We start from the raw sequence: 26,502 nt of genomic DNA, 5'->3' as shown, positions 1-26,502 counted from the left end.
ATCCTCATCATCGCCCTCCCCAGCGTCCACGTCAGAGTAAGTGGGCGAGACATTATGGGCCTGTGGAGAAAGTGGTTCCACAAGGACAGGAGTTGAAGCAGAGTCCTTCTTTTTCTTTAAAGGAATCTTGTAGGACTCCATCGGCTGTTCCGGGGCAATTTTCCGCTTGTGGAGGGAAAGTCTGCCCGTTTCGGCATCAATAAAGTGTTCTTGTTGGTCTTCTAATGAAGATTGCTGATGCTTCAAGGTGGGAACCACCGTCGTCGACTTCGGCACCGAGGACACCTTCTCGGGCACGCTGGCGACCATTCTAGGGGTGAAAGCCTTCGGCGGCAACGTGAAGTGAATGGGCGTCGACGCTTTATGAGGTTTCTCGACCGGCTTCGAAGGTGGAGGATCTCTTGGTCCGACAGCCGAGGCCTTCTCCTTGATGCGCTGTAGGGAGTCCGTCACTTGCTGGGTGAAAGCGGCCGACGGGTGCGTCGATCCGACGGGATCCTTTGAGCCAGCCCCAGGCGTGGACTCGCGGGCTGCGCCGCTTCTGGCCTTGTCTTGTTGACGCGGAGTCGCGAGAATTTTCGGATCACTGAGTCCTTTGTTGGTGTCGACCGTCTTCGGCGCCGATTTACTCTGCTCGACCACCTTGACCTTTGTCTTCGGCGTGGCAGACTTCGTCGCGACGCCCTTGACTTGAGCCTTCGGATCGACAACACCCTTCTGCTTCTTTGGCGCCGAGGGCTCCGAGGCCTTGGATCCGACCAAAGTAATGCGCACTTTCGGTTTCGAGGGGGGCACCAGTGCTGCTGCTTGTGTCGAGACCGTTGGTTTCACTTTCGGTTTCGATTTTGCAGGGTGTGGCTCAATAGTAATGTCCGTGGCCGAGCCCGAAGGCGGGCCGTAGAACCCATTGTAAGATCTTGGATAAGGCCTAGAGGCGATCCCCCGACCTGAGCCTTATGAAGCGGTACGGCCCCAGTGTCAGTGTGAGGTAGCTCATCGCTCGAGCTATCCTCCATGGCCCCAAAGGCCCCGTCGTCGTCCCCTACCTCGTCGACGACTTGTCCAGCTTTGAACATTTCGGCGTCCGCGTCGTAGTTGTATTCGACCTCTGACGCGGGATTTGACAGGTTGTCACCGATTTCCCGGTCAGCTTCCTCCTCGACATCCCCGGCATCGAAAATGTCCACAGGCGCCGGTGCAGTGTGCTGGGCCTCCTGGCGCGCAGCGCGTCGATGCTTAAGCGTCTTCTTGGACCTGAAACGGGAACAAGCCATGCAACTGGCTTCATCATGGTCCGGCGACCGACACTTGTTGCACACCGGGTGGACGTCGATGTGGGGATACTTTGAGTTGCAGACGGGACATCTCTTGATGGACTTCGGTCCATGATGAATAGTCGATAGGGGCTGTGGCGTCGACTGGGCCCTCCTCGCCGAATGCACGCGGGTGTATGGAATCCGGCTCGGAACCAAGCTGGAAGAGTTAGGCACCGAACGCAAGATTATACCGACGAAGAAAACTAAAGACCTTTTGGCCTTAAGAAAGTTTTTTATCGATTCCGACTAGAGGGAACCAATATACATCCGAACCCAATGGCGGAAAAAAACAATCTGAGGATGGAGTCGATGCCCATGCGCACTGTAGTCCAGGGGAGGAGCCACCTATCTCGTGATACTTCGAAGACTCTTCCAGGACAACAATGTGCGATCATCCGGACCCAACACTAGGCGGCGATCTATGCACAGATATGAATTCAGCAGCCCACATGCCTCGAACGTATACATAGAGGCTGCAGGTCACACTGTTTGGGAAACTGAGAAAGAAGTAGATCATAAATATAAACTGTGCAGACAGGTAATATTAAGACTAATGGATTATTGAAACCTTATTTCGGTCTCTTTACACCTGCTGGCATTGGGAGCTGCCACGGTATTGTTGCAGTGGAAACCAGCATATCCTAGAGTGCATTCTCCTGTGTGTTCACAGCATTTCTGAATACTCCATTAATACATATCCATAGCTCCTTCCTAAACACCCAGCAGGAGCTGCAGGACACAATGATGTGGTTTTATCACCTAGCACAGTTTCCAAAAGCCACTGGGTGTGTAGATAGACAACACGTGCACCATCAACACATAGGTAGCCATACAGCAACAGGAAAAAAATCCAACATTCACTGAACATACAGGGGGTGCGCAGTTCAGAATTCTTGATCACAGACCTAATTTTTGATGTTCCAGCATTGTAACATATGTGAACGTTTGAAAATAGTAGAGGCCGGAAATGGATACGGATGTACGTTGTTACAACGCATGCTTTTACCGCGCATGCTGTAACAACGCAAGTTTTAAAACGCATTCCATTACAACGCATTAGACTGGGGGGTGCTGGATAGTGAATATTTTAATTTACTATTCCAACACCAGTCCCCGTGGACACTAGGGAAGGTGTTGGATAGTAAATTAAAACTATTCCCTATCCTAGAGCGCCCCCTGTGTAATGCGTTGTAATGGTTTTCGTTTTAAAGTCTGCGTTGTAATAGCACTGCGTGCTAAAAGTTGCGTTATAAAGGTTGTTCCCCAAGGTTGTACCTCTTGGCTAAGTTTTAATGCCATATCAACCCATGCCACATTTCTAATGGCAGGATTACTCTTGTAGGTAATCAGACCATGAATCATGAAACCATACTTGCATCTGTGCAAGCCAAGTGCAAAGAGGTACAACGTAGCACACGAGAGAGCACAGTGGTTGAGCCTACATTTGGACCCCTGGAAGACAGATTCAAGTGCCTTCACAAATGTGAGAGAGCCTTGCAGAATGGATCTGACACCTGCTGCAAGATGACTTCATGCAGCCCCAACTTGCAGAACATAGCGACACGGAGAGGGCTTCCAACAGTCCCAGACAACGACTCGCATGATGAAGATCTCCAGCCCCCTCAACAAATAGTCACAGGTCAAAATGATACAACAGCTGCTGATGGAAACAACCCACTTCTAAGGTATTGCCATACACATTGTGCACACATACAAGGTATCAAGTATTAGTATATATTTCCGTTTATTCACATGTTCTTTAAAAAATATAATATGTCGGGCTGGGCTTGCACTCTGATGATTTCAACCACAGTACAAATTACAAAATTAAAATGTTCTAAAGGTACTACTGTAAAGAATATGTATGCCTCCTCTTGCCTCAGGCCATCATGGGCTTGTCTCCACCAGCCCCTTCTTCCTCTCTTGCCTGGCTGCTGTGTGCAGTGACCAATATGTTTCTGGCATTGACATGCTGGTGGGATTGGAGGTCTCCTCACTCTGAGGCTCAGCATGCTTCCTGACAGCATCTCAAGTGCATGTGTGACCTGCCCCAATTCCTTTCTCACATCACCACCACAGTGGCCCATTTGCACCTGCATTTGTCAGCCAGTCAATAGACCTACCAAGGCCATTTAGATGGCCTAGAAGAAGTCTCTATGTAAATAGGGCAGAGTATGCTCATTCAGTGCGGGACACAAGACTGTTACTTCCTCTGTAAACTCCTTCTGTTTAGTCATGGCTTTCCAGCCTTCAGCCACAGTCTTGAATCCCTCCTTTATGATCTTCACAATGCTTAGTACTCTTTTCCACAACTGCCCTTGCTGGAACAAACGCTTTGGAACCTTCTAAGACCGGGAAATGTATGAGTGTTTGACTAAGGCCCTGTTCTTCTGCCAAACTACGCACCAGAGAACTGATGACAGCTCTATGCCGTCTCATCTATTGCATGCCCCACTGGAGTGATGTTACAAATAACATAAACGTACCATTACATGTGTATTTGTAAAGCGCATGTTAACCACGGCTGGTATCTTGCCCCTGAATAAAAGCAGTTTATTGTTACCCGACTCATTGGAATCCTTTTTATAGACCTCAGAAGGATGAAAGACTGAATGGGCCCCAAGAATGTGAACCTATGACTATGAGGTCGAACACTGGCCCCTACAGTGGACGCATTAGTGCACTAAACCACCTGACCTGGCAGATGCTGGACATCTTGCAGGTGGAGAGTGGCGTGGTGCCAGCCTGTAATGGGGACTGCGTGCAAATCTTAAGGAGCTGATGTGTGTCCTGAGATGTTGTGTATGCAGATGGGGTAAGTGCTGACGCCTCTCATCTGAGCTCCCTTGCCCGTGTGACCCATGAGGCTCTCCTGCTCCTCTGGACAGCACTCAGTCTGACTTTAGGATCATAAGACATTATCTTTCTTTGTACTTGCAAGTACAATGATGGGATATATTTTATCTTGGAGTATTACATATCTAAACACTGGTTATGCCCACTTCAACAATTAATACATTTTGTAAATTAGAAATTGTATTACAACTCCCAAAATGAATTTCAGTTAGCATTACATGCTGTGCCAGATTATCTGCCAAATGCTCCTTTGCCCGACTGCTCAGGTCATAGCATCACCTTGTAATCTCTAAACCGTATTTATAGTTTTCTTGCATTACAGTTATAGTTCCTTTTTGTTAAGTCTGGCGCATATAAAGATTGCTTGCAAAACAATTGGTCACATTCCTCTGCCAGGTTCTGTATATAGACATGAGAAATCTTTTCTTATACTCTTTCTGCCCCGTCCCCTTTTTCAGTTCCCTGTGTTGCTATTTTCTTTTCTGCTCTCGCGGCTCCTGGGATTCTCCTCTCATGTTTCCAGCCCAGCAATGTGCACCAGGAGGTGCAGGATTTCCAGGCTGTGATGTCATCAGTCACTTCCAATGCAACAGTCAGAATTTCTGAGTAGGGATTAGTGCATTGTGGTGGTTACCGATTCACAATTTGGAAATCTTGCATTTATAAATGTCACTCTATGGTAATATGGCAGCTTAGTTCTCACCATATCGGGATACAAAAACTGTGATTCGGTAATTTCCGAATTGCATTTTTTTGCCTTGTGCATCGGGCCCAAAGTTCTGTAAACGAGAAGTTACTATGACCTGTCTCAATATTGATCTGTTGACCGTGGAAGGATGAAAGGAGAAACTGCTGAGTCAGCCCAACGGGGCTTCAAACCTGTTGCCAGCCTGGAGTTTACACAGACACATTTGCAGAGGTCATGTTAACCCCTAAGTTTTACAACTATAGAGTCATAAGTATAGAAGAATCGAATGGACAATTTTATGAATGCAGCAAAACATTTATTTAGACGTTGTATGTCAGTATTAAACGGTTAGTGAAGAATGTCACTTGGCAAAAATATGGCTAAATAATAATACAATAATATTAATGATACGATTTCTTTTAAATAAAGTGTTATGATTATTCAGCCATTTTACAGCACTATAAGTAACGGGTGCTACTATTACCCAATGCAATGTTGTTCAATGTAGCCTTCTTGGAGCGATGGAAGGCTAATACCACTGAAACGCAAACTGGTTGGAACAGGTGGTAAATAGTTACGTTGGCTTTGTGGAGGTCCATGGTACAAAGTGGGGGGGGGGGTAGGGTGCATGTGAGGCAAGACATGGGTGGAGCATTTGCCGCTCACCCTGTGAGCATTAGGACGGCAGTACCTGCCCGCTGTCCCCTTAGCGCCACAGGCAGGCCTGGGTCGGGTCTCTGAGCCCACAATGTGTGGGACCAGGTTCTGCAGACTGGATCCAGTAGTGACAGACCCGGAGGCTATGGGCAAGCTGGAATGGCCCAGAGTGGTATCCACCCAGGTATACTACTCCAGGTCACTTATAATGAGACCCCATGTCACCTTTCTAGAGACAATCTGAAAGAATCCTCTCGCTCAAGGAAACAAACATTATGTTGTAGAAAGATCACCCTGCTTGGCCTCTGCTGAAACAATAATTCAAGCCTCTCCTCTTTCATCATCTCCGTTGGGGCGTAAGGTACAGAGGGAGGGTTGTTTTTATTGCAAATATGGAACTACCTCCGCTTTACTATTTGGCCCACTGGTATCTTATTTTCGCAAAAGTATGGATCTGTGAATTTCTTCCGATGGGAGTGGTGCATCTTACGTGTTGCCAGGTATTTAACCCCAGGACCATTTCCCCTCTATTTAAAGAGAGCTCATCCACTCTGACACACACACCCCGTTTTCTCTAATCAAGATTAGTATAAGCGAGCACAGACATTCTGACACATGCACCTGTCAAGGCAAAGTTGGATGGTTCCTTTGTGGATTGCATACAGTGGAATCCTATGTCCAAGATTTGAATCGAGTCCCTCGAATCATTTTCAGGCAGGGACCCACCTGCTGCCGTGAGGGGAACGGCTTGTGTTGCCAGTCCTGTGCCTCAGCACCGCCGTGAGGGGAACGGCTCCTGCGGACCAAACGCCAGCGCCAGCATCACCGACGCGAGGGCTGGGACTGCATTTCCCAGGTGCCCCGGCGGCGCGGGAGTGACGACAAGGGAGCGCCCGGAGGCGAGTAAAAGGACAGAACGCCTCTCGCCCACGCGAGTCGCGCGCGGGAGCGACCGGGAGAAGCCCGGGACAAGGGCGGGGCCGTCTGCGGCCGTCAGAGGCAGGAAGAGGCTGGGCTGGGCCAGAGACCCTGTGCAAACTCTTCGGTGAACAACCTCCACACGGTAAAGTGACTGAAAGGGCTGAGGGTCTATTGTTTTGTATTGAAATACTGGGAGTTGAGTACTTTGAGATACTTGCAATCAGGTCAAACCTCTCTAAATCACTAAAGCACACTCATGTCGGGCTCAAAGAAGGAAAAGGCTTCTGTGGGGGCAGGTCCCATTGACAACTTTTTAGTAAAAATGGTTAGCAAGATCAACAATGACAGAATGGCCTCATTGGGTAAAGGTAATTTATCAGATCATGACCTATCTATAGTGGGTCTCCCCCCAATGGAGGCTCCACCAGTGAGCGAAAATGACACTGAATCTGGGCTGGAGGTAGTCAGTGTAGTCAATGTAGTAGAAGCACTGATCCACCAGGCTCCGGACACAGTAACTCTTGACAAGCCGCTCTCGGACTCTGAGGAAGAGGTGGTATCAGGGCATAAAAACACGAGACCCGTCAGAACCTGCAGAAAGCAACAAAGTAAAAGGGGGGTAGGAATGTTCACAAAAGAAGGGTAGATACTTATCCGCCTGACAGCCATACCTCCCCGGAGGCTATTTCGCTCTTGGAGGGTAACAAAGAGGCAAATATAACCCTGAGCCCGGAGCAGTTTGCCATGCTAATTAGAACCCTAGAAGCCAAACTTGAACTAAAACTTGAGGAATCCCTTAATTCACTAGTAGCCAAACTGGATACTGCTACTGCAGAGATAAAAAGCTTAAGAGGTTTGATAGAGAAACAGCTAGCCCACCCGGATAAGGTCAACCCTCCGCCCCCTTCAACTAGTACGGTTCACTCAGAGACTGTTGAAAAAAACGTAGCAAAGGTGGCTAAACCAACTCACACCCCTCAACAGGCTATCAGAGCCGATACTGACCCCACTGTTCCCTCGGCCCCATTCCCCTTGCCATCAGTTACCTCTGTAGTACACCCTAAGCCAGGCCCGCTCAAGATCTAAATGCCGTCCCAAGTAGGCGAAGCAATTTTATTAACTTACCACCGGATTGTGCTCCCTACGTAATTGTATTGGCTAACGTCCCGACCCAAAACCCGGATGCAGCCGAGCTACACGAGGAATCACATGATTCGCTTAAAAATAAAGTGGTATCTTGGCTGAGTTCAAAATGTGGTTTTCCTACAAAATTTGCCGGAGAAATTATCACGACCAGGAGGGTAAACTGGATCGGTCCACGCGAAAAAACTGTAGAGGGGACTGCGTGGTAGTAAATTTTAAATACCCACAACACGTGGCCACAGTCCTATTACGGGCAGCATCGATGATGAATGACAGTAACAGTATCCAAGTGCGCCCTTTGGGATATTTTTACAATCATATTGCAGTAGCCTCTACTCCAAGACAAGGTTTAAGTCCTTTTACTCCATTTGGGCCCAGGTCTATGTGTCAAAGTCAGGGACCAGGAAGGGATAATTTTTTCAGATTTGGACCTCCCATTGTAACACATAATAGGTTTGACGCACTCTCAGGACTCGAGATGTGCGACTGACGGGGGGCCGGAGAGGGTATAGTTGACGAAGTTATAGTGGAATCTACCCCTATGACTAAACCATCTTCTGATGTTGATGGTAATAATCCAGCTGTGGTCATTCCTGGTAAAGGGGACACTGTTAACTTGTTAAGCTGGAATATTGCCGGTTTACGGTCAAAGAATTGGTTGGATGGCTTTACTTCTTTTTTTGTACCTGCCCTGCCCTCCCCAGCAGGTCGGAATAGAGGGGGCCTCTTGACGTTGGTCTCTGTGAATGTAAAGGGCAAAATTACAAAGATTGACTGTGCCACATATAATTTCCTTGTTGTAGAGATAACCTTGGATGATGGTTGTAAAATGCTTCTGGTAAACTGTTACAATTCACCGCACGGCTACCCTGCAAATGTGCACTTAGTATGGTTAACTGATTTTTTAACTTCATATAAGGAAAAGCAAACCACTTATTGTCATTTTATTTTGATGGGTGATTTTAATGCACACTTATGTTTAAATTGTGCTCTAACGGACGCAGATGGGCCGGATAGTGTTTCCCACCCTCATCTCGAACATACTCAGAAGGGACAGGTTCTTGAAAATGTATTAATTGGAAATGATCTGTGTGAGGAGGAGTTTTATGACAATAGCACACGGGTTGCCACATACACGGGAAGGGACTGTAATTCGATAATTGATTTTATTTTTTTATCATCAGGTCTCCTTAAATATGTGATTTCCTACAATGCTGTTGCTATGCCTTTGAGCGATCATAACCCCGTGGGGATGGAGCTAGCAAACGGTTTTTTGCTGCTAAAATCATCTGTTACCCCCCAGGTTATAATGCCACTTAAGGTTAAGGACCAGGGGAGAAGAATCAAATGGGGAAAGGTAGTTCCCGATGACTTTTTCTTAAACTTAACATCTACGGCTGCCGAAGATTTGAATGTTTGTACCAACCCCCACTCTAGGAGCGAGGATGTTCTATCCTCCTTTGAAGGTGTCTGTCGGACAGTGGCCATAAAACTAACAGCTAAAGGCCAGGGAGGCAAAAATAAACCGGTGACGAGCTGGTTCGATAACAACTGTAGTAAAGCCCATAACCTCCTTAAAAAAGCACTTAATACTCGTCCGAGGGACAAAGCCCTAGTAGTGCTACTTAGAAAGGATTATACTAGGGCAATCAAAACCCGTAAAAATGAATTAAAGAGTGATGCCTGGGCCGAACTCATGGATAAAGCCACCTTAAAAAACAGCGCCAAGTTCTGGTCAATTATTAATACTCCCCTGTTCGCCTATGACCAAAATACTGTGCTGGAACTTAACATATCGGAGGTAGATTGGCTTAGCCATTTCGAAAAAATCTATGGTAGCAACATGGAGCAGGAACCCTTTGTAGTCCCCGTGTCCGATCTCCCCTTGGCGCCTGTTAGTTTTGATATAGCTGAAGTGATTAGGGCAATAGAGGGTACTGCGGGCCGAAAGGCCCCGGGCCCTGATGGGGTCCCAGCGGATATGTTTAAGGCTAATCCGTTGCACTGGGCTAACATTCTAACCAAAGTCTTTAACCCTTTCGATGCTGGTGACGAGCTCAGCTCGTCATGATGCACGGTTGAGCTGTGCTGATGACGAGCTGAGCTCGTCATGAATACAGGCTAGGAGCAATTTCCAGCACTGGGGGGGAATACGCCCAGCAGCCATGTGGTTAATGCATCAGCAGCAGTAGGATTCCCTAACTCCTGGTCCTCAGCTACTATAATTCCAGTGTTCAAAAAAGGTCAGAGGGGAGACCCTAGATGCTATAGACCCATATCACTGCTGGACTCCTCGGTTAAAATTCTAGGGAAGGTTGTCCTGGTGAGAATAGCATCTTGGGCCAAAGGGAATAATATTCTGTCCGAGGCACAATATGGCTTCAGGTCGGGGAGGAGTACAGAGGACCAATGCCTCAATCTTCACCTTATAATTTCCAAATACACGAGGGCAAAAGGGGGATCGATATTTTTAGGCTTCATGGACCTATCCACAGCCTTTGATCTAGTAAATAGATCAAGGCTGTGGACTATGCTCCTGAAGCTGGGCCTTGATTGCTCCTTGGTACATTTCCTAGCGGAGCTCCATAAAGATTTGAAAGCCTGCATTAGAATGACAACAGAGGGGAAATGTACGGCAAGTTTTAGATCAAGTAGAGGGGTCCGCCAGGGCTGCATCCTGGCCCCAATGTTATTCACGTTATACGTGAACTCATTGGAGGATGACCTAACAGCTGTCACCCAGGATATCCCGTGCATGGGGGGTGCACCAATCCCGGTGCTCCTCTATGCCGACGACGCAGTGTTAATAGCCAGGACCCCAATTGCCCTGCAAAAGCTACTTGATTCTTTTGGAAATTTCATGTCCAGTCTTGACCTGGTGATCAATAGCAGTAAATCCCATACAATGTCAGTAGGCTGCTCTAAAAATAAAGAAAAAACCTTCTTCTGTGATGGCGAGGTTATCTCTAGTGTGAAGGTTTTCACCTACTTGGGTGTAATCTTTGCCCAAAGGGGTACTTGGACACCGCAGTTAACATCTAAAGCAAACGCGGTGAGAAGTTCAGCCTCCGCAATTTTGGGGTTTGCAAAGAGATTAGGGGGAAAACCCATAGAGGCTATCTTGGCCATTTATAAAGCCAAGACTGCCGCTATTGCTAGATATGGGGCTGCAACTTGGGGTTTTGTAAAATCTGACTGCATCCAAATAGAGGAAAATAAATTCCTACGGTCATTGTTGGGCCTACCACAGTCAACTGCAACTTATTCCCTACACCTTGAGCTAGGTCTTGGTTACATTTTAGACACAATAAATCTAGCCCCGCTCCTGATGTGGATCAAGCTCTGCCTAAACCTGAACCTTAGCCTTAACAACAAGATCATAAAAGATTGTCTTAAACTAGATCACAGGAGGGATATCCAGTGGCTGTCCTATGTAGAGTCTTTGGCTGTGAAGCTAGGACGCCCTGAGATTTTTGACAGTCCAGAATCCCTGTGTAAATCAGATCTAGTGTGGGTGAAGACTAACTTTATTAGGCTTTGTGTTGCCGAGCGTGAAACGGTCGAGCTATGCAAACCATCCGTGAGGGTGCATGTAATGATAACTACATCCCTTGAGCTGGCTCCTTATTTGTCAGTGGTTACAAATTTCTTCCATAGATGGCTACTGACTAAGTTCCGTTTCAATCAAATTTATATGGTCCTTTTGGGACTAAAAAGATTGGTGTAGGCTTGAGGAGTCGTCCCCATGCAAATGTGACGGTCTTTCCACCCAGGACACTGCGCATTTCCTGTTTTTCTGCTCCTTTTATTGTGAACCCCGGATTCGATATTTAAAACCAATATTGAAGGAGATGAGATTTACGCAGTACAAGCCAGCATTGTTATATTTACAGATGATGGATGCTCCTGTAACTATGTATTGTACCGCTAGTTTTCTGGCTGCATCTGTAAGAAGTAAGAGATTGAGATTAAGAACGGATTTTTAATGTTGAAAGATAATCAATTTCTGCTTTATGTAATGGATTAATGTACTGTTGGGCTCAAACGGAAATGAAATCGTGTAATTACCCTTTTAAAATGTGTTTTAACCTTTGCAATGTTTAATACTGTATTAATTGATTTAAAAAAAATGTTTTAATCGTTTTATAAATGTCTAGAATACTTTTATGACTTTAATTGATCGAATAAAGTGGTTTTGACTGACTGACTGACTATGTCCAAGATTTGAATCGAGTCCCTCGAATCATTTTCAGGCAGTGAGTTGGCCTGCCAGTGGAGGCCCTGAACAAGAAACCTGTTTTGGTCATTTGCACACGTCGGCTGCCCAATGAGACTAGCTCTCATACACTGAACTCTTACTATAAGTACGGCTAGCTAAACTGGCTGCCTGCAAGAGTATCGCTAGGGTACAAGGTACGTTGGAGTGGTTTGGCGGTCCAATCACACTTGAGAATTGTTAGAAAGAGATGGATAGGGATGTGGTTATAAAGCATGTGATTCGAATGATGTGTGAAGGTGAAAGAAGAAGAAGCAAGATGCCTCCTTTGTGAGGCCATACATGAACATTCTGGATGTAGTGCAAAAACAGACTTATAATGAGGGAGATAAACATGTGCCACAAAGAGCTTCCAAGAAAGAATATTAACCTGGAAAACGACAGTTGATAGAGCATAATTATCTTAATATCATTTGTTTTAATCAATTCCTTCTCATGCAAAGGTGTGGTACTAATACATACTTAAGAAACATGACTAACAGTGTGACTCGTAAAACACATGAGAGTTCAACCTGCATCGTAAAAGAATGCATACAATCGCAAGGCAGTTTGAGATGAAGATTATTCATGAGAGGGAGAAAATGAATAATGTTAATGGATTCACGATTAATAATGTGCCATGAAAACCTAGGTGTGACATAATGATATAGTCTTGTTAACAAAATGAATATGAAAATGCTAGAATAAAATGCTCATAAGCTGAAAATGAATGAGATGATTTCTGCTCACGTAGTAGCACTGTTATGAAAACCTGCCAATACAAATGTCGAGAGAAATATGCTTGTTTGTCTATAAATGATTTTGCAAATGAATTCATGTTTAATGGGATACAAAACAATGTTTGATTATTAATTTTTATGAAGAGTATTAAATCAAAAAAGAGACCGCTTCATCTATATTCATTTAAATGTTTGCAAGGTTACTACGTTTTCAGTAAAAAATAATGTCTTAGTAGATTTTCGTGTAGGTCTCAACAGGCATTTTTCCTTCGAATAGGACTAGAATGTGCTGACATGACTTCACTACCAGTTGTGAGAACTTTCAGGAAAGTTTCTTTTCTCTAGTTTTGAATAAAGGACACTCTCTCTGCTAGTGCAAAACTGAATCGACTGTGTTGCAAGCTCAGAAGAGAGCGCTTGGGACCGGACATGATATGATTCAAAATAAATTCCTAGTTCCGATGAAAATGAAATTCAACTTTTAGTAAAAGGATGAACATTGGATGAATGGTATTATGGTACAATGGTATTAAGTATGATTTGTGTAAAAGTAATGATCAACCCATGGACAGATCATAGACTTAGACCAATGGAATCCTCTCAAACTGCGTGAAGGATACATTAGTGGGAAGGATCTATGCATAATTAAAAGTATAACTATCCTGTGGGAACAGGATTGTAGCCGCCTATCTTTGACATTTTCCTATATGACGATCATGCTGTTGGACTGAACTCTGATTTCCCTTAACGGAACTTTCCTGATTTCCTGCACTTTACCAGCTGGTGAGGTCGAGCAGGAAAACATATCGGCTGAAAGGTTAAATGACTCCGGCTATTGCAAACTCTGCTCCAGTGTCTCTTTGTGCTTACCTTGAGTCTCTGTACTCTTGACAATCTGTAACTGATTCTTGCTTTGTATGATTCATAACTGTATTTATATCAATTGCATTTATATTCTCTCTCTCTCATTTCTTATCAGACATTTGAAATGAAATGTATTTGTCTCTGAATTATGGATGTGTTGTGATTTTACCTGTACTAAAATGATAATTTGAAATTAAATGATTCTTAATGTATTTTGTGCTTTGACCATTCAACCTGAAGTTTTAGATGAAGATTTGGTTTTTATAATCATACACGTGTGTGTTATTCTTATAGTTTAGTCATTGAATATGTTATTGGGTTTATTCTTATTAAGAAGGCACTTCACTAGTCCAGGTCCTCAGCATAAGTGACCATTCGTCTCCGACTATCTGAGTCCCTATTAGCTCGATTAAAAGACCCATCAGAGAATCTAAATGGTTTGTAAATTTATAGACTTTGGTGTAATAGAGTTTAGATGGGCCAAACTCGGTGATATTGTAGTCCTATGGTAGCTGAGGTGAATAGTGTGAGAAGTTGGCCTGATATGCAGTGCTCACTATTCTAGTGATCACTATGTATCAGTCCAAACAACCCTTATTGATGATTGGTTGTAAGTCCACCTTATAGACCAGCTATCCTAGTAGCGTGGATATGAGCAGTCTTCGGGCTAAACTCTGGAGGGCGTGTTAAGCCAGCTGTTATACCATCACATATACCCCTTGAACACCAAGTGAAAGGACACCACACAAGTGTTATGAAAATAAACAATGTATTTATTTAGATCACAACAGCCCTGTACTCTTTATGAGGACAGGGTACTAAGCACACAACAAAACTCTTACGAAAATACTTTAAGTTGCACAATTTACACAAATGCCCGAGGGGCACGGAAAACCATATACTATGGAAGTGGAATGCGAAATTACTAGCAGGTAAGTACTGGACTAATAGGCTTTGGAATCGCTAGGACTACGTTACTGAACCTTCAGATTACTAGTAGGAGCCCTAGGGGACTCGGGTGCAGAGTGTGCACTCTGACGGGGGATGCGGGACAAAGTCTATGGGAGCTAGTAAAGGCAAAGTTAGTGTTCTCGGGCGAACCCGATAAGGTAGATTGAAAACGACAGTGGATCTGGACCCTTGGATAGTGAGGCTATGCTGGGGCACCGAAATGCCGAAGTTACCTAGCCCAGGGGCTGCAGCTGCATAGGTCTGAAAAGACGTCGGGAATCCTTGTTGACGAACCAGGAGCCTGAAGAAAGAGTTGCTGGCAGGCGACCAGTGAAGATTGTTCGTAGTGATCCAAGCCTGGATCGAAGATGGATGACACCTGAAAGCAGAGGGGACCAAGTTTGTGACCACTAGCCAGTGATCAGATGGCACCAGGAGGGCACCGGATGGTAGTCACCTCGACCAGGTGAGTGGATGACGCTGGGCTCTGCAGTCTCACGGACCAGGAGGCGTTGTAGGCGACCAGGATGGCGGTGCGAGCTGTCCCACGATGGTTGATGCTGTCGACGTCGCTGGACCCAGGATTGGGCAACAAGTCTTGGCAAATTCAAGCCCACGCGGTGGACTCAAAATGGCGTCTGGAGTGGACCAGGAGGGTCCGGGGTGCTCCTCTTTTGGAAGGGAGCCAGGGCCAGCCTGGAGCAACCAGACCAGCAGCGTTGTGGTCGTCGGGCGTCGTCGGGAAGGCCACAAGCCAGCGGGCTAGTAGCCAGACAACGCGGTGAGCAGCAAAAAGCAGAAGGGCCCCACGCAGATCTCGTGGATGCTGGGAGGCTGGACTTCGGTGCTGGAGCTGCTCAGAGTCGGGGCTTCTCGGACCCCAAAGCACTCACCAGAGGATCCCTTGGCGGTCGTGCTGGATAGAAGTCGTGCAGTTCTGATGATAGCTGGTCCCTTGAGGTCTCGTCGCACCTACGGTTCTCAGCTTAGCTGTAGAGGTAGGTAGAGGTCAGAGGTGCCAGGGAAGCCGGGTCTCGTCGAGCTGGTCAGTCGGATTCCGGAGGAAGGACGTGCAGCAAACCGCAGAGTTCTTAGATGGTGCCTGCGGATGCAGGGTGACTACTCCTTAGTCACAAGGGAGAAATCTTGAGAAGAGTCGAGAGTTCCTTTCGTGGAAAGTAGTTTCTTGATTCAAAGATGATCTAATTTGGAAGGGTCCCCGCTCCTGCCTTTATCCTAAAGAAAGGGGTGGGTACGCGACTAGGTCCTGCCCTAGGGGTGGGACCAGGAAGGGGGGTGGTTACACCCCTCTCCCATGCCGGACTTTCCCCAGGGGCTGGGGATGGAATCGTAGTAGAGTGGCTTTGTACCAGAGAGGTGCAAATGGTCCACTATTGGGTTGGATGGAGGAGAAGGTGATTTGGTGAGGGCAAATACATCGCTGAGGAGGTTGCTTTGCAGGAGAGTATCGTGTGTAGTCAAAGAACCTGTAGACCCCTGTGTATTTAAAGGACTATGTAAATTCCTAGTTCGGCCAAGTTGTGTTCTCTTATGTTTAGGATTGCAATTCAATGGCTAGGCTTCTATGGACTTTTCATTTTATTCTATTGTTTTCATTTTAGTTCACTTTTTTGATTTGTCTCCCTATGTTGTTCTGAGGTTCTGGATATTAAAGAGATGAGGATGAGTTATGATTTTAAGGCCATTTGTGGTTTATAGAGGGTAGGATTCCATGTCCAAACAGTTTGTTCTTGGCCTGTTATGGGAGACGACACGGTTTGTACCTGAAAAAACATGTTTCTTTATTACAAATTTGTGACCTGAGACCTTCACAGTAGTACCGTCTTTTTTTCTCATCTCTTGCTGAAACTACGTCTTTGGCACATGAACCCGTGCTCATCATGGGTGTATCATTGTAAATTTTACACAAAAAGCTGTTTTATAAACAAATACAATTCTGAGCAGCTCGTAGTCAATACTTGTCTTCCTCAGAGCCAACTTAATTTCATAAGTGCTTTCCGTATTTGTACAAAGTAGCATAACAAGAATAAGTACTTGCCTCATAAATATGCTGTACTAAAGGTCCAATGTCATCTTCAATTTGTGGCTCTGTCTTCGGTTGCCAATTTGCTATTGGCAGAAATATCTGATCAGGAGTTGAAACTCTAAAGTCAAAAGATGATACAAAAATGCACATTTCAGACACTTTGAAGAAGATGATACACACTGATTAAAGAGGTATTCAAGTTTTTTTTTCAGCAAACTATTTTTAAAGATATACCAATGTCCTCTCTGCGAGTAACTTACCAGCTTTTCAGCCTTTGGCTACTTGTTAAATCGAGAAAGTAATAGCCAAGGAGCAAATGTTCTCCACTGGGGCTCTTTCGATGGTTGCATATTCACTGAACCATCTACAGCAGCAAGTTTAGACAGTCTTATTAACACATAAGTCTTGGTATGGAACCAGGCATGATCACACGCTGCCAGCACCAGCACTTAAAATATGTCAAAACAGCAATTGTAGGAAACACGTTTTCTATGTTGTGCAGTTATGCAAGTATCAACACTGCCTAGGACATCTTTAGAAAGGATTATCTAGCTTTATATGCAGATATATTAATACATTTCTGGATTCCACCAGATGATGAGGGGAGAGCGAACCAGAGAGGCATGTCGCTAACTGACACGTAGTGGTGGACGACAAGATGGGCGGGGTGATGCCTGGGTGTGGGGCAGCAGTCGCCCTGCATCCGTTTGGAGGGAGTTCCACAGTCCACATCCAAGGCATGGCGAGGCGATCGTGGCTCCCACCCCGGGACTTAGACTCGATAGACACCATTAATAAAGGACCTGAACATGAGTTCATCAACCGCTAGATATCAGTCATATGCCCTCCACAACCTCCAGCTTCGGAACAGCAGAGAGTTATTTTATTTTATTTTACTTTTGTTTTCTAATTTGAATGACTATGATTTCTTCCCAGTTGTGCCCTCCAGACAATGGCTTCTATCACGCGGCATGCAACCTTAAGCACCTGATAACCCTTAATGCCCCTTCACCTAGTTCACCAACTCCCTTTTCCCGCAAGACGTGGGGTTTGCACTAATAGGATGTACAGTACCCCACACCTGATTTTCATGGGACAAATGATAGCTCTCAACGATAGATTTAAATGTTACAAGCTGCTATATTGGGCGTTACCCGTTGTAAGATCAGTGGAAATTGTAAAGTGAAGGCTACAATTGTATTGTAATTAAAAGGAACATTGCATATGGTATGTACTATGATAATAACCTCAAATGACAATAAGCATATCTTTACAAACAAAATATTTCTGGATTCCACCAGCTCAGTGAAATTGGTTTTTAGGGATGTCCAAAGTCCCAGATTAACTCAGGTCATACAGAAACGCAAGGCCTACTGATATATGATGCATAACAATTCATCAAAACACCACTTGAGATTTAGTAGCATATTTGAAAACTCATTCACACAAATTCAAATGATTGCGATTTTGTGGTTTATCCCATCTTCAACAATTAATAAACATTGCAGGTGTACGACCATGCAGAATGCAGACAAGCATACTCTTTACTTGCCTATGTTCCATACTTGCCCTAAAATGTATAAATAAAATACATCACTATCTAAATTTGCCAAAAAGTGGCAACAATGTATTGCTATGTGGCAGAACACAGTTCAAATGTTTACATTCTGAAGCATCAATGTTTCATAAATCAATCAATCAATCAATCAAAGCATTTATATAGCGAACTACTCACCCGGAGGGTCTCAAGGCGCTTGGGTGGTCCTCTACTGCTCAAACAGCCAGGTCTTGAGTTGCTTCCTGAAGGAGAGGTGGTCTTGGGTCAGGCGGAGGTAGACGGGGAGGGAGTTCCACGTCTTGGCAGCCAGGTAGGAGAAGGATCTTCCTCCTGTTGTGGCTCTTCGGATGCGAGGAACAGCGGCGAGGGCGTGGGTGGTCGATCGGAGTTGGCGAGTGGGAGTGTAGAAGGTCAGGCGGTCGTTGAGGTATCTGGGGCCTTGGTTGTGGAGAGCTTTGTGTGCGTGGGTGAGGAGTCGGAACGTGATCCTCTTGTTGACGGGGAGCCAGTGCAGGTCTCTAAGGTGTCCGGAGATGTGGCTGTGTCGGGGGATGTTCATGATGAGTCGTGCTGAGGTATTCTGAATGCGCTGGAGTCTTTTCTGGAGTTTGGCTGTGGTTCCGGCGTAAATGGTGTTCTCGTAGTCCAGTCGGCTGGTGACGAGGGCCTGGGTGACAGTCTTCCTGGTTTCGGTGGGGATCCACCGGAAGATCTTCCAGAGCATGCGTAGGATGTTGAAGTATGATAAGGAGACGGCGTTGACTTGTCTGGTCATCGAGAGGGAGGAGTCCAGGATGAAGCCCAGGTTTCGTGCGTGGTCCGTTGGTTTGGGTGCGCTGCCAAGGGCATGGGGCCACCAGGAGTCGTCCCAGGCGGAGGGTGATGATCACAGGATGAGGACTTCAGTCTTATCTGAGTTCAGTTTCAGGCGGGTGTTCATCATCCACTCGGCTACGTCTTTCATCCCTTCGTGTAGGTTGGTTCTGGCGGTGGCGGGGTCGTTGGTGAGGGAGAGGATCAGCTGGGTGTCGTCGGCGTAGGAGATGATGTTGAGGTTCTGTTGGCGTGCGATGGCCGCGAGGGGGCTCTTGTAGATGTTGAACAGCGTGGGGCTGAGTGAAGATCCTTGTGGTACGCCGCAGATGACTTGGCCTTGGATCTGAATGGGGGGAGGCGGACTCTCTGGGTTGTTCCAGCGAGGAAAGAGATGATCCACTCCAGTGCCTTCTCCTGGATTCCGATGTTGTGCAGGAGCTGTACTAGGGTGCGGTGGCAGAGCGTGTCGAACGCTGCGGAGAGGTCCAGGAGGATGAGGGCCGCCGTTTCCCCATTGTCGAGCAGGGCCTGGATGTCATCGGTGGCTGCGATTAGGGCGGTCTCGGTGCTGTGGTTGGCCCGGGAGCCGAACTGTGAGTGGTCGAGGGATCCATTTGTCCCGAGGAAGGCGGCCAGCTGTCTGTTGACTGTCTTCTCAATGACTTTGGCCGGAAAAGGAAGGAGCGAGATGGGGCGGTAGTTCTTGAGGTCGGTGGGGTCCGCTGATGGTTTCTTCAGTAGGGCGCTGAGTTCTGCGTGCTTCCAGCTCTCTGGGAAGGTGGCGGTGTTGAAGGAGGCGTTGATGATGTCCCGGAGATGGGGTGCGATGATGTAGTTGGCCTTGTTGAAGACGTGGTGAGGGCAGGGGTCGGTTGGTGATCCGGAGTGGATGGAGTTCATCGTGCGGATGGTGTCTTCGGTGTTGACCGGTGTCCAGGCGCGGAGGGTAGAGGTGGGGGGCGTTGGTGCGTTCGTGGTGTGCGTCGGCTGTGTGCTGAAACTGTTGTGTATGTCAGCGATCTTGCTGTGGAAGAACGAGGCGAGCGAGTTGCAGAGTTCTTGCAATGGGGTGATGTCGTCGTTTCCGGCGCTAGGGTTCGAGAGCTCTTTGACGATGTTGAAGAGTTCTTTGTTGTTGTGGGCGTTGTTTTCTAGTCGTTCCTTGAATGCGGTTTTCTTGGTGGTGTGGATCAGCTGGTGGTGTTTTCGAGTGGCGAGCTTGAGGGTGGTCATGTTGACTGGTGTCGGGTCTCTGCGCCAGGCTTTCTCGAGGGCTCGGCAGTTCTTCTTCGAGCTCCTGAGTTCGTCGGTGAACCAGGATGCTTTCTTGTTGCCGGGTCTGACGGGGGGGGGATCTTCAGTGGAGCGAGGTCGTCTGCGCAGTTGTTGATCCACTTTGTGAGGTTGTTGGCAGCTTGGTTGGGGTTCGCTGAGCTGGCGGGAGGGTTCTGGCTCAGGGATGTGGTGAGCTGGTCAGCTGTGATCTTGCTCCAGCCTCTGCAGGGAACCTGTTGCGGTGGTGGTGGGTCGTGGTTCTTCTGAAGCTGAAGTGGACGCAGCTGTGGTCTGTCCAGTGGAGTCTGGTGGCGTGGCTGAAGGAGATGTCCTTGCTGGAGGAGAAGACGGGGTCAAGCATGTGGCCGGCGTAGTGGGTGGGGGAGGTCACCAGTTGCTTGAGTCCTAGGTTGGCGAGGCTGTCCAGCAGGGTGGTGGTGTTGCGGTCGTTGTTGTTCTCCAGGTGGAAGTTGAAGTCCCCTAGGAGGATGTAGTCAGCGGAGGGGAGGGCGTGCAGGCTGATGAAGTCTGCGATGTCTTCACTGAATTGTGTGCGTGGTCCCGGGGGTCTGTAGATGAGGGTGCCTCTGTGTGTGGTCTTGGGGTCGTGTGTATCTGGAAATGCAGGTGTTTGGCGGCTGTGAGGGTGTCGTCGGAGTTGGTCGTGATGAGGATGGTGTTCTTGTGGATGATGGTGATGCCTCCTCCCGTCTGATTGACGCGGTCCCTCCGGGTGATCTTGTATCCGTCCGGGATGGCGATGGCGATGTCAGGCGCTGAGGAGGCGTTCATCCATGTTTCCGTGAGGAAGGCGACCTCTGGGGATGTGGAGTCGAGGAGGTTCCAGAGTTCCACGGCGTGTCTGTGGACGGAGCGGGTGTTGAGCAGGATGCACTTCAGGTGGTTGTTGCTGGTGCTTGGCTTGGCGGGTGCGGTGCAGGTCCGGATGCAGGAGAACTTGCAGGATTGGCAGGTGAAGGGTCCGTGGGTGCGTCCTGGGGTGGCTCGGTGGCAGCCGGGGGTCCGGCCGGTGTTGAGTGCGTTGAGGGTGGCTGCGTCGTAGGTCCGGCGGGTGGGCTGGCATCGGCGAGTGCTAGGGGTTCTGGCGCGGTCCAGGCGTGGACGGGCGCAGACCGGCTTGCCTTTGGCGCGCCTTCGGCGCACATGCACTTTGTAATTAATGGAGAGTGTGGAGGGGAGGGGCGAGGGAGGAGCAGCTGGGAGGCGGGAGCGGGGTGGCGGGAGGGGGGGCAGCGGTGCGGTGATGCTGGTGGGAGCGTGGGTGGGGCCGCAGGGGAGCAGCGGCACGGAGCGGGGTGGGGCAGGGGACAGCGGCGACACGGGGCACAATACAAAAGGGCGACAAAAAGGGGTACAATAAAAAACAGCCAACAGGTACAGAGCAAAACTTCACAACAGTGCAAAACTGCACAGGGCACAAGGACGGCGGAACGAGTGAGCACAGGGCGGGGATACAACTACCTGGCACGAGCGGCACAGAGGGCAGGCAGGGTCCGGAGGCAGGGGCAGAGCTCAGAGGCAGCAGGAGGAGGCCGGGCACACTCGGGGCGGGCCACGCGGCGCGAGGAGGGAGCGACCAGGTCTGACCAGGTCAGATCAGGTCATAAATTAACTGAGCTCTCTCATTCCTGAGACCAAATGACCGGGCCAACCGATCTAGCTGGTTTGATGATGAGAATCCAGAAAAAGTGAATGACACTAATTTTTTTAACACACTTAAAAAAAACAGAATTTTCAACATTTAGATTAGGCAGGGAGGTCGAGAAACCGCCCATATTCACTCTCTTATACCTTCTAACCATGTTTGCATACCTGAAGAAGCCCTGCTAATCCTAACCTTAGTGAGACTGTGGAAGCGGCTTCTGGCTGAAAAGACAGCGTGGCAACAGTGTGTCTTCTTTAGACATGAGGCCTCATTCTGAAAACTGGCATGGACTATGACCCTCTTCTACAATCTATAGTTTTACTCCCCTCCCTACTGAAATAAATTACGTGGAACAAGAAAACTTACAGTGGGGAGATAGTGTGATTTTTTTGTGAGGAAGTAGGTTTGAAAGCGAGTAACCCAATTCTAGATAACGTGAGCAGGAAGAGCTCAAATCTCTGCAAATCAAAGACACCCTAAGAAGGCCAACACGTAGGCCAGAGCGGCTGCCCTCACCCTGCCACGAGATCACTGCCGCCATGACAGCCGGCCTCCTCAACACAGGCCCCCTGCCAAATCAGTAGCACAGCACCGCAGAGTTATGTCTGTGCAGACTACTGCCTTCGATTTACACTGCGGTCAGCAGGGCTCACAATTCAGATCGAGTCCCGGACCAGGCATCGTTGCAGGCTGCGCACACGCCGAGTACTTCAGGTGCCACTAACTCTATGCAGCTCAACTCAATGCCCTGTGCCTGTGGGCCCTTTCTGACTGCTGCCTCTGGCCTACACTGCGGTCAGCAGGGCTCACAATTCAAATTCAGTCTTGATTTATTAATTGCAGAGTGAATTGTACTCTATGTCCTCGGATTTTGTCAAGAGGAAGTGACAAAAAGCATTCCTCGATGTCTGTGCCGACTACTGCCTACTATCTACACTGCGGACAGCAGGGCTCACAATTCAGATGGAGTCGCGATTGTAGATGACACAGTCCAGTAGGCAACAGACATTGCTCCCAGTGCGGCATGCCCACACCACGCATCATCGCTGGCTGATTGAATAAGTACATATGTTACATATGTTGGCGGAGCCTAACCCAGAGCACAAGCTTGGCTCTAATTGGCTGCCAACCAATGGAAATCCCAGCGGAGCGTCAGGATTGCAAACCATGCCTCGGGAGACCCAACACTACCCACGGAGCATGAGTAGGCACCGCAATGGTTCCTGAGGCACCCGCCTTCTTTGCTAAGGGATCTCCACAGCCTTTGCTTTAGTACCCTGGGTTCCCGCCCACTATAATCTGGGCCACTGGATAGCAGGAATACTGCACGGATGCCTGGAAAACCGAGTCCAGGAGCTTGGAATTCTCATTGTGGTATACTGCATTCTCATTCAGTGGATACCCTCCCAGTCATTGATCTCTGGATCAAGGAATTCTGACTGTTGGATTCCCTTCCACTGGATCCCCTAAAGGGAGCTGCTGGGTCTGTGGAGCACCGGTAATAAAACGTCCAGAAACCTGCCGGTATATTCCTAGCCCCACAGCTGGATCATTGACATACGGTGGATAGAATCTACAAATTCTGTAAGCGTAAGCAGAGTGGGCAGAGCCGGCGTACGCCAGTCAGGGGCGCAACTAGAGCCACATTTGGGGGGAGGCTGATAAAAATGTTTGGGGGGGGGGGCTAATCCTTCCAGTCATAGGCAGAGTGGAGATGCAGGGGCTCTAAGAAGGGGTGAAAACACAACGAAGCCTCATTAACAGATAAATGGTCTTTAAAGGACCTGTGAAGTACTCGGGTGCCGCGCTGAGAGCCGCGCACCCAGCACGTTCACACTAGGGGTCACGCTGAGAGTCACACACCCAGCGCGTTCACACTAGAGGCAGTGCTGAGTGCTGAGTGCTGAGTGCTGCATTAGGATCGCCACTCCAAACTTTTCTAAAAAAAAAAAAGTCCACTTCCATTAATTTATATTCGCCCGAGGACCCCATCCCCGGGGCATGCCCAATTCTTGAATATTTTTATTAATCATTAGGAAGGGGGGCCGCGTGGTCCCTCTTCCCTTGTCCACTTCTGGCCCCGGAGACCCCATCCTCCAGGGTCTGGCCTTTCGCTGGGGACCATGGGAGGAGCCCCAAGGCCCTGCCAGCTCCAGCATTACTTTTGGGCAAGGGGAACTGCTAACATGTAGCTCTCCTTGCCCAAAAGCATTCCTGCTTTGCTTCATTGAAGTCCTTGTGGGACCCCTGAGCAGGGCTAGGGGGTAAGGGTGTTTCTACCCTGCCCCTAGTTTCATCTTCCTTAATCTTTTTTTAACTGTTTTCTGTAGAAACGAGTCATAAGATGGCTGCCAACACTTCCTGGTTTGGAGTGTTGGCAGCCAATCACAGTGAAGCTTGTGGCTGAGAGGGTGCACGAACCCAGCGCTGCCCCAAATATCGAAACTTTTATTTTTTAAATTTCTCTGCAACTACTGAACGGATTTACACCATTTAAAAAAAGGTCGCTTTCTGAACCAAGCACAACCTTTTTGCCAAATTTGGTGTAATTCCGTTCCGCAGTTCAGGCTGTAGCCTGTAATGGAATTTCCTATGGAAATTAACATGGAGAAAACACTTTTTGGGACCCCTCTTTTTTCTCAGCCCCCGCTTGAAGAATCACCACCAAACTTTCAGGATAGGATCTAACCTGGATAGACTTTTGGGAGAGAATTTCACGAAGGTTCGTCAAACAACGCCAAAGTTATTAGCAAATCAGAAAACACTTTTCCTATGGAAACTCGGTTCTGTATAATTTTTATTGAAGCACCTTTTAGCAGGTTCTTGTGTGCACTCAGACTATATGACAGTCTATGGTACTACACTGCCGTCCTCATCCGCCTTTTTTCACATCAGGCGCAGATATCTTTATTGTCCTCTTTGTCGCGAACAAAGGCATTCGCCAGACACAATCGAGGTAATTTACCTAACTATATCATAGTCGTTTTATGGGAGGCTCTGTCTATTCTCTGACATTTATGCAGATATACGCTTACATTATCATGTATTGTATTTCTGTTTTATTTCATTCATGAAATGCATTACGCCATTAATTGAGAGTATGTTTTCATTCCGAAAAATGACAGGTAAGTCTGTTTACCATTTTCTTCACTGTGTTTTCACAACATTAGTTACCCTATTGGTGTATCCCATTCACGTGACCAAGCTTCGTGTAGAAGCGAAACGCGCTGTGAATAAACTCCTAGGCAAACACTTTACTGGTGCCGTGTTTTTCATTTCTGAGAGCACACTCTATTTGGACTTTTCGTAATTGATATATATACATATAAAATAAGTAATGGCGCAGTACCAAACCGTATGTGAACAAGGGCTCTTGTAGCCAGAATCGCGTCGTGCGTGGGTTGTGGTAAATAAATAAAGAATTATCTTGCCTGAAGAGCCGAGGGGTCTGAGTCTCCTTTGTCGCCAAGGGTTGGAAGTGGCAGGTGTTTAACTTTGGAGATATATATATATATTTTTTAATTTTAATTACATATATATTTTAAATATATTTTTTCCTCTCTCGTTACCTTTTTACATTGACCACTCTTACTTGCCCATCCCTTAAAACCCCCTTAAAATCCTTACTACCCCATACCCTTACTCATTCCTGAACCCTAAAAACCCCTGTAACATTTTATACCCTGTACTCTTACCAATCACCAGGCCCTAAAACCTTCTTTAAAACCCATACTACCCTGTTCCCTTACCCACCCCTGAACCATAAAAACTCATACTACCTTACCCACCCTAAATCATAAAAACACTTTTAAAAACCCTTACTACCCTGAACTCTTAGCCATACCATAACCTTTAAATCCACCATATTTCTTTAATTACATAGTAACTATGTATTTTTAAACAATTCTTACCTCCGTGATAAACTACCAAAACAAGGCCTGTGTGGTAACATTCTGTCCAGTAAAGACAGGGGAGTAAAAGGTGTATACTGCAGGTCCTGCACTATGCTGTCTCTCATTTTGAGAGAGTTTGCACAACATAGTCCTCTTCCTCCTGTATGATGTGCATGTCAACTTTGTGGAATGCCGCAGCCCTCTGTTTGATATCATGATCGGCAGTGGTATCCTCCAACGTGGATGCTCTGACCAGGCAATGGTCTAAGACTGAGTCACCCGGTTGCTCGATGCTATATCCATCCCACAATTATTCGTGGATCCTGGGCCTAACGTCAGATCATATGGTTAGACAGGATTGTATTGGCGGCCCAGGTCTAAAAAGGTGTGTGGATACCCCTCAGTTGACTCTAGTGGAGTCAGATTGGGTGGTTAACGTGACCATGGTGGTGGAGTTGGTGACAGAGGTGGGGTAGGTGGAGGTGGCACATAAGGGACAGAATGGAGCCCTAGTCTGTGTTTCTTCTTTGCTGGCTATGAAAAGGCCCCTGAGGAGTACTCTCCCTCGAAGATTAACAATCTTTTATAAGGCAGTGTCTCTAAGGGCTTTGGCAGATCTTGGTTCCCCAAGTCCTTCCTGGGACAGAGTGGATGAAAAGGCCCTTATGTGATGCCTCAAACTCCTCCTGAAGTTATTGCAAGATTGGTAACTCTGATACCTTGGATCTTAGTGCGTCACTGTGATTTTCAGAATCAAGGGGACCAGCTTTGGTGGTGCTTTTGGTGCCAACTTGGAATGTGAGCCGGAAGGATCGATGCCATTAGAGTGGATGGGGATGAATGACAACTGTGGGTT

General features: G+C 47.3%; 1 protein-coding gene across 1 annotated transcript in view; it reads right to left on the bottom strand.

Annotated features, from left to right (window-relative positions):
* ITGAV (integrin subunit alpha V) overlaps positions 1-26,502 on the bottom strand; it is a 372,076-nt gene that overhangs the window by 36,249 nt on the left and 309,325 nt on the right. The window contains exon 24 of the mRNA XM_086955459.1: positions 16,451-16,556. Within this exon, the coding sequence (XP_086811585.1) occupies positions 16,451-16,556 (106 nt within the window). The remainder of the gene's footprint in view (positions 1-16,450; positions 16,557-26,502) is intronic.

Source organism: Lissotriton vulgaris, chromosome 2_1 (assembly GCF_964263255.1).
Source record: "Lissotriton vulgaris chromosome 2_1, aLisVul1.2, whole genome shotgun sequence".
Taxonomy (NCBI): Eukaryota; Metazoa; Chordata; class Amphibia; order Caudata; family Salamandridae; genus Lissotriton; species Lissotriton vulgaris.
This window is presented reverse-complemented; position numbering and strand designations above follow the sequence as displayed.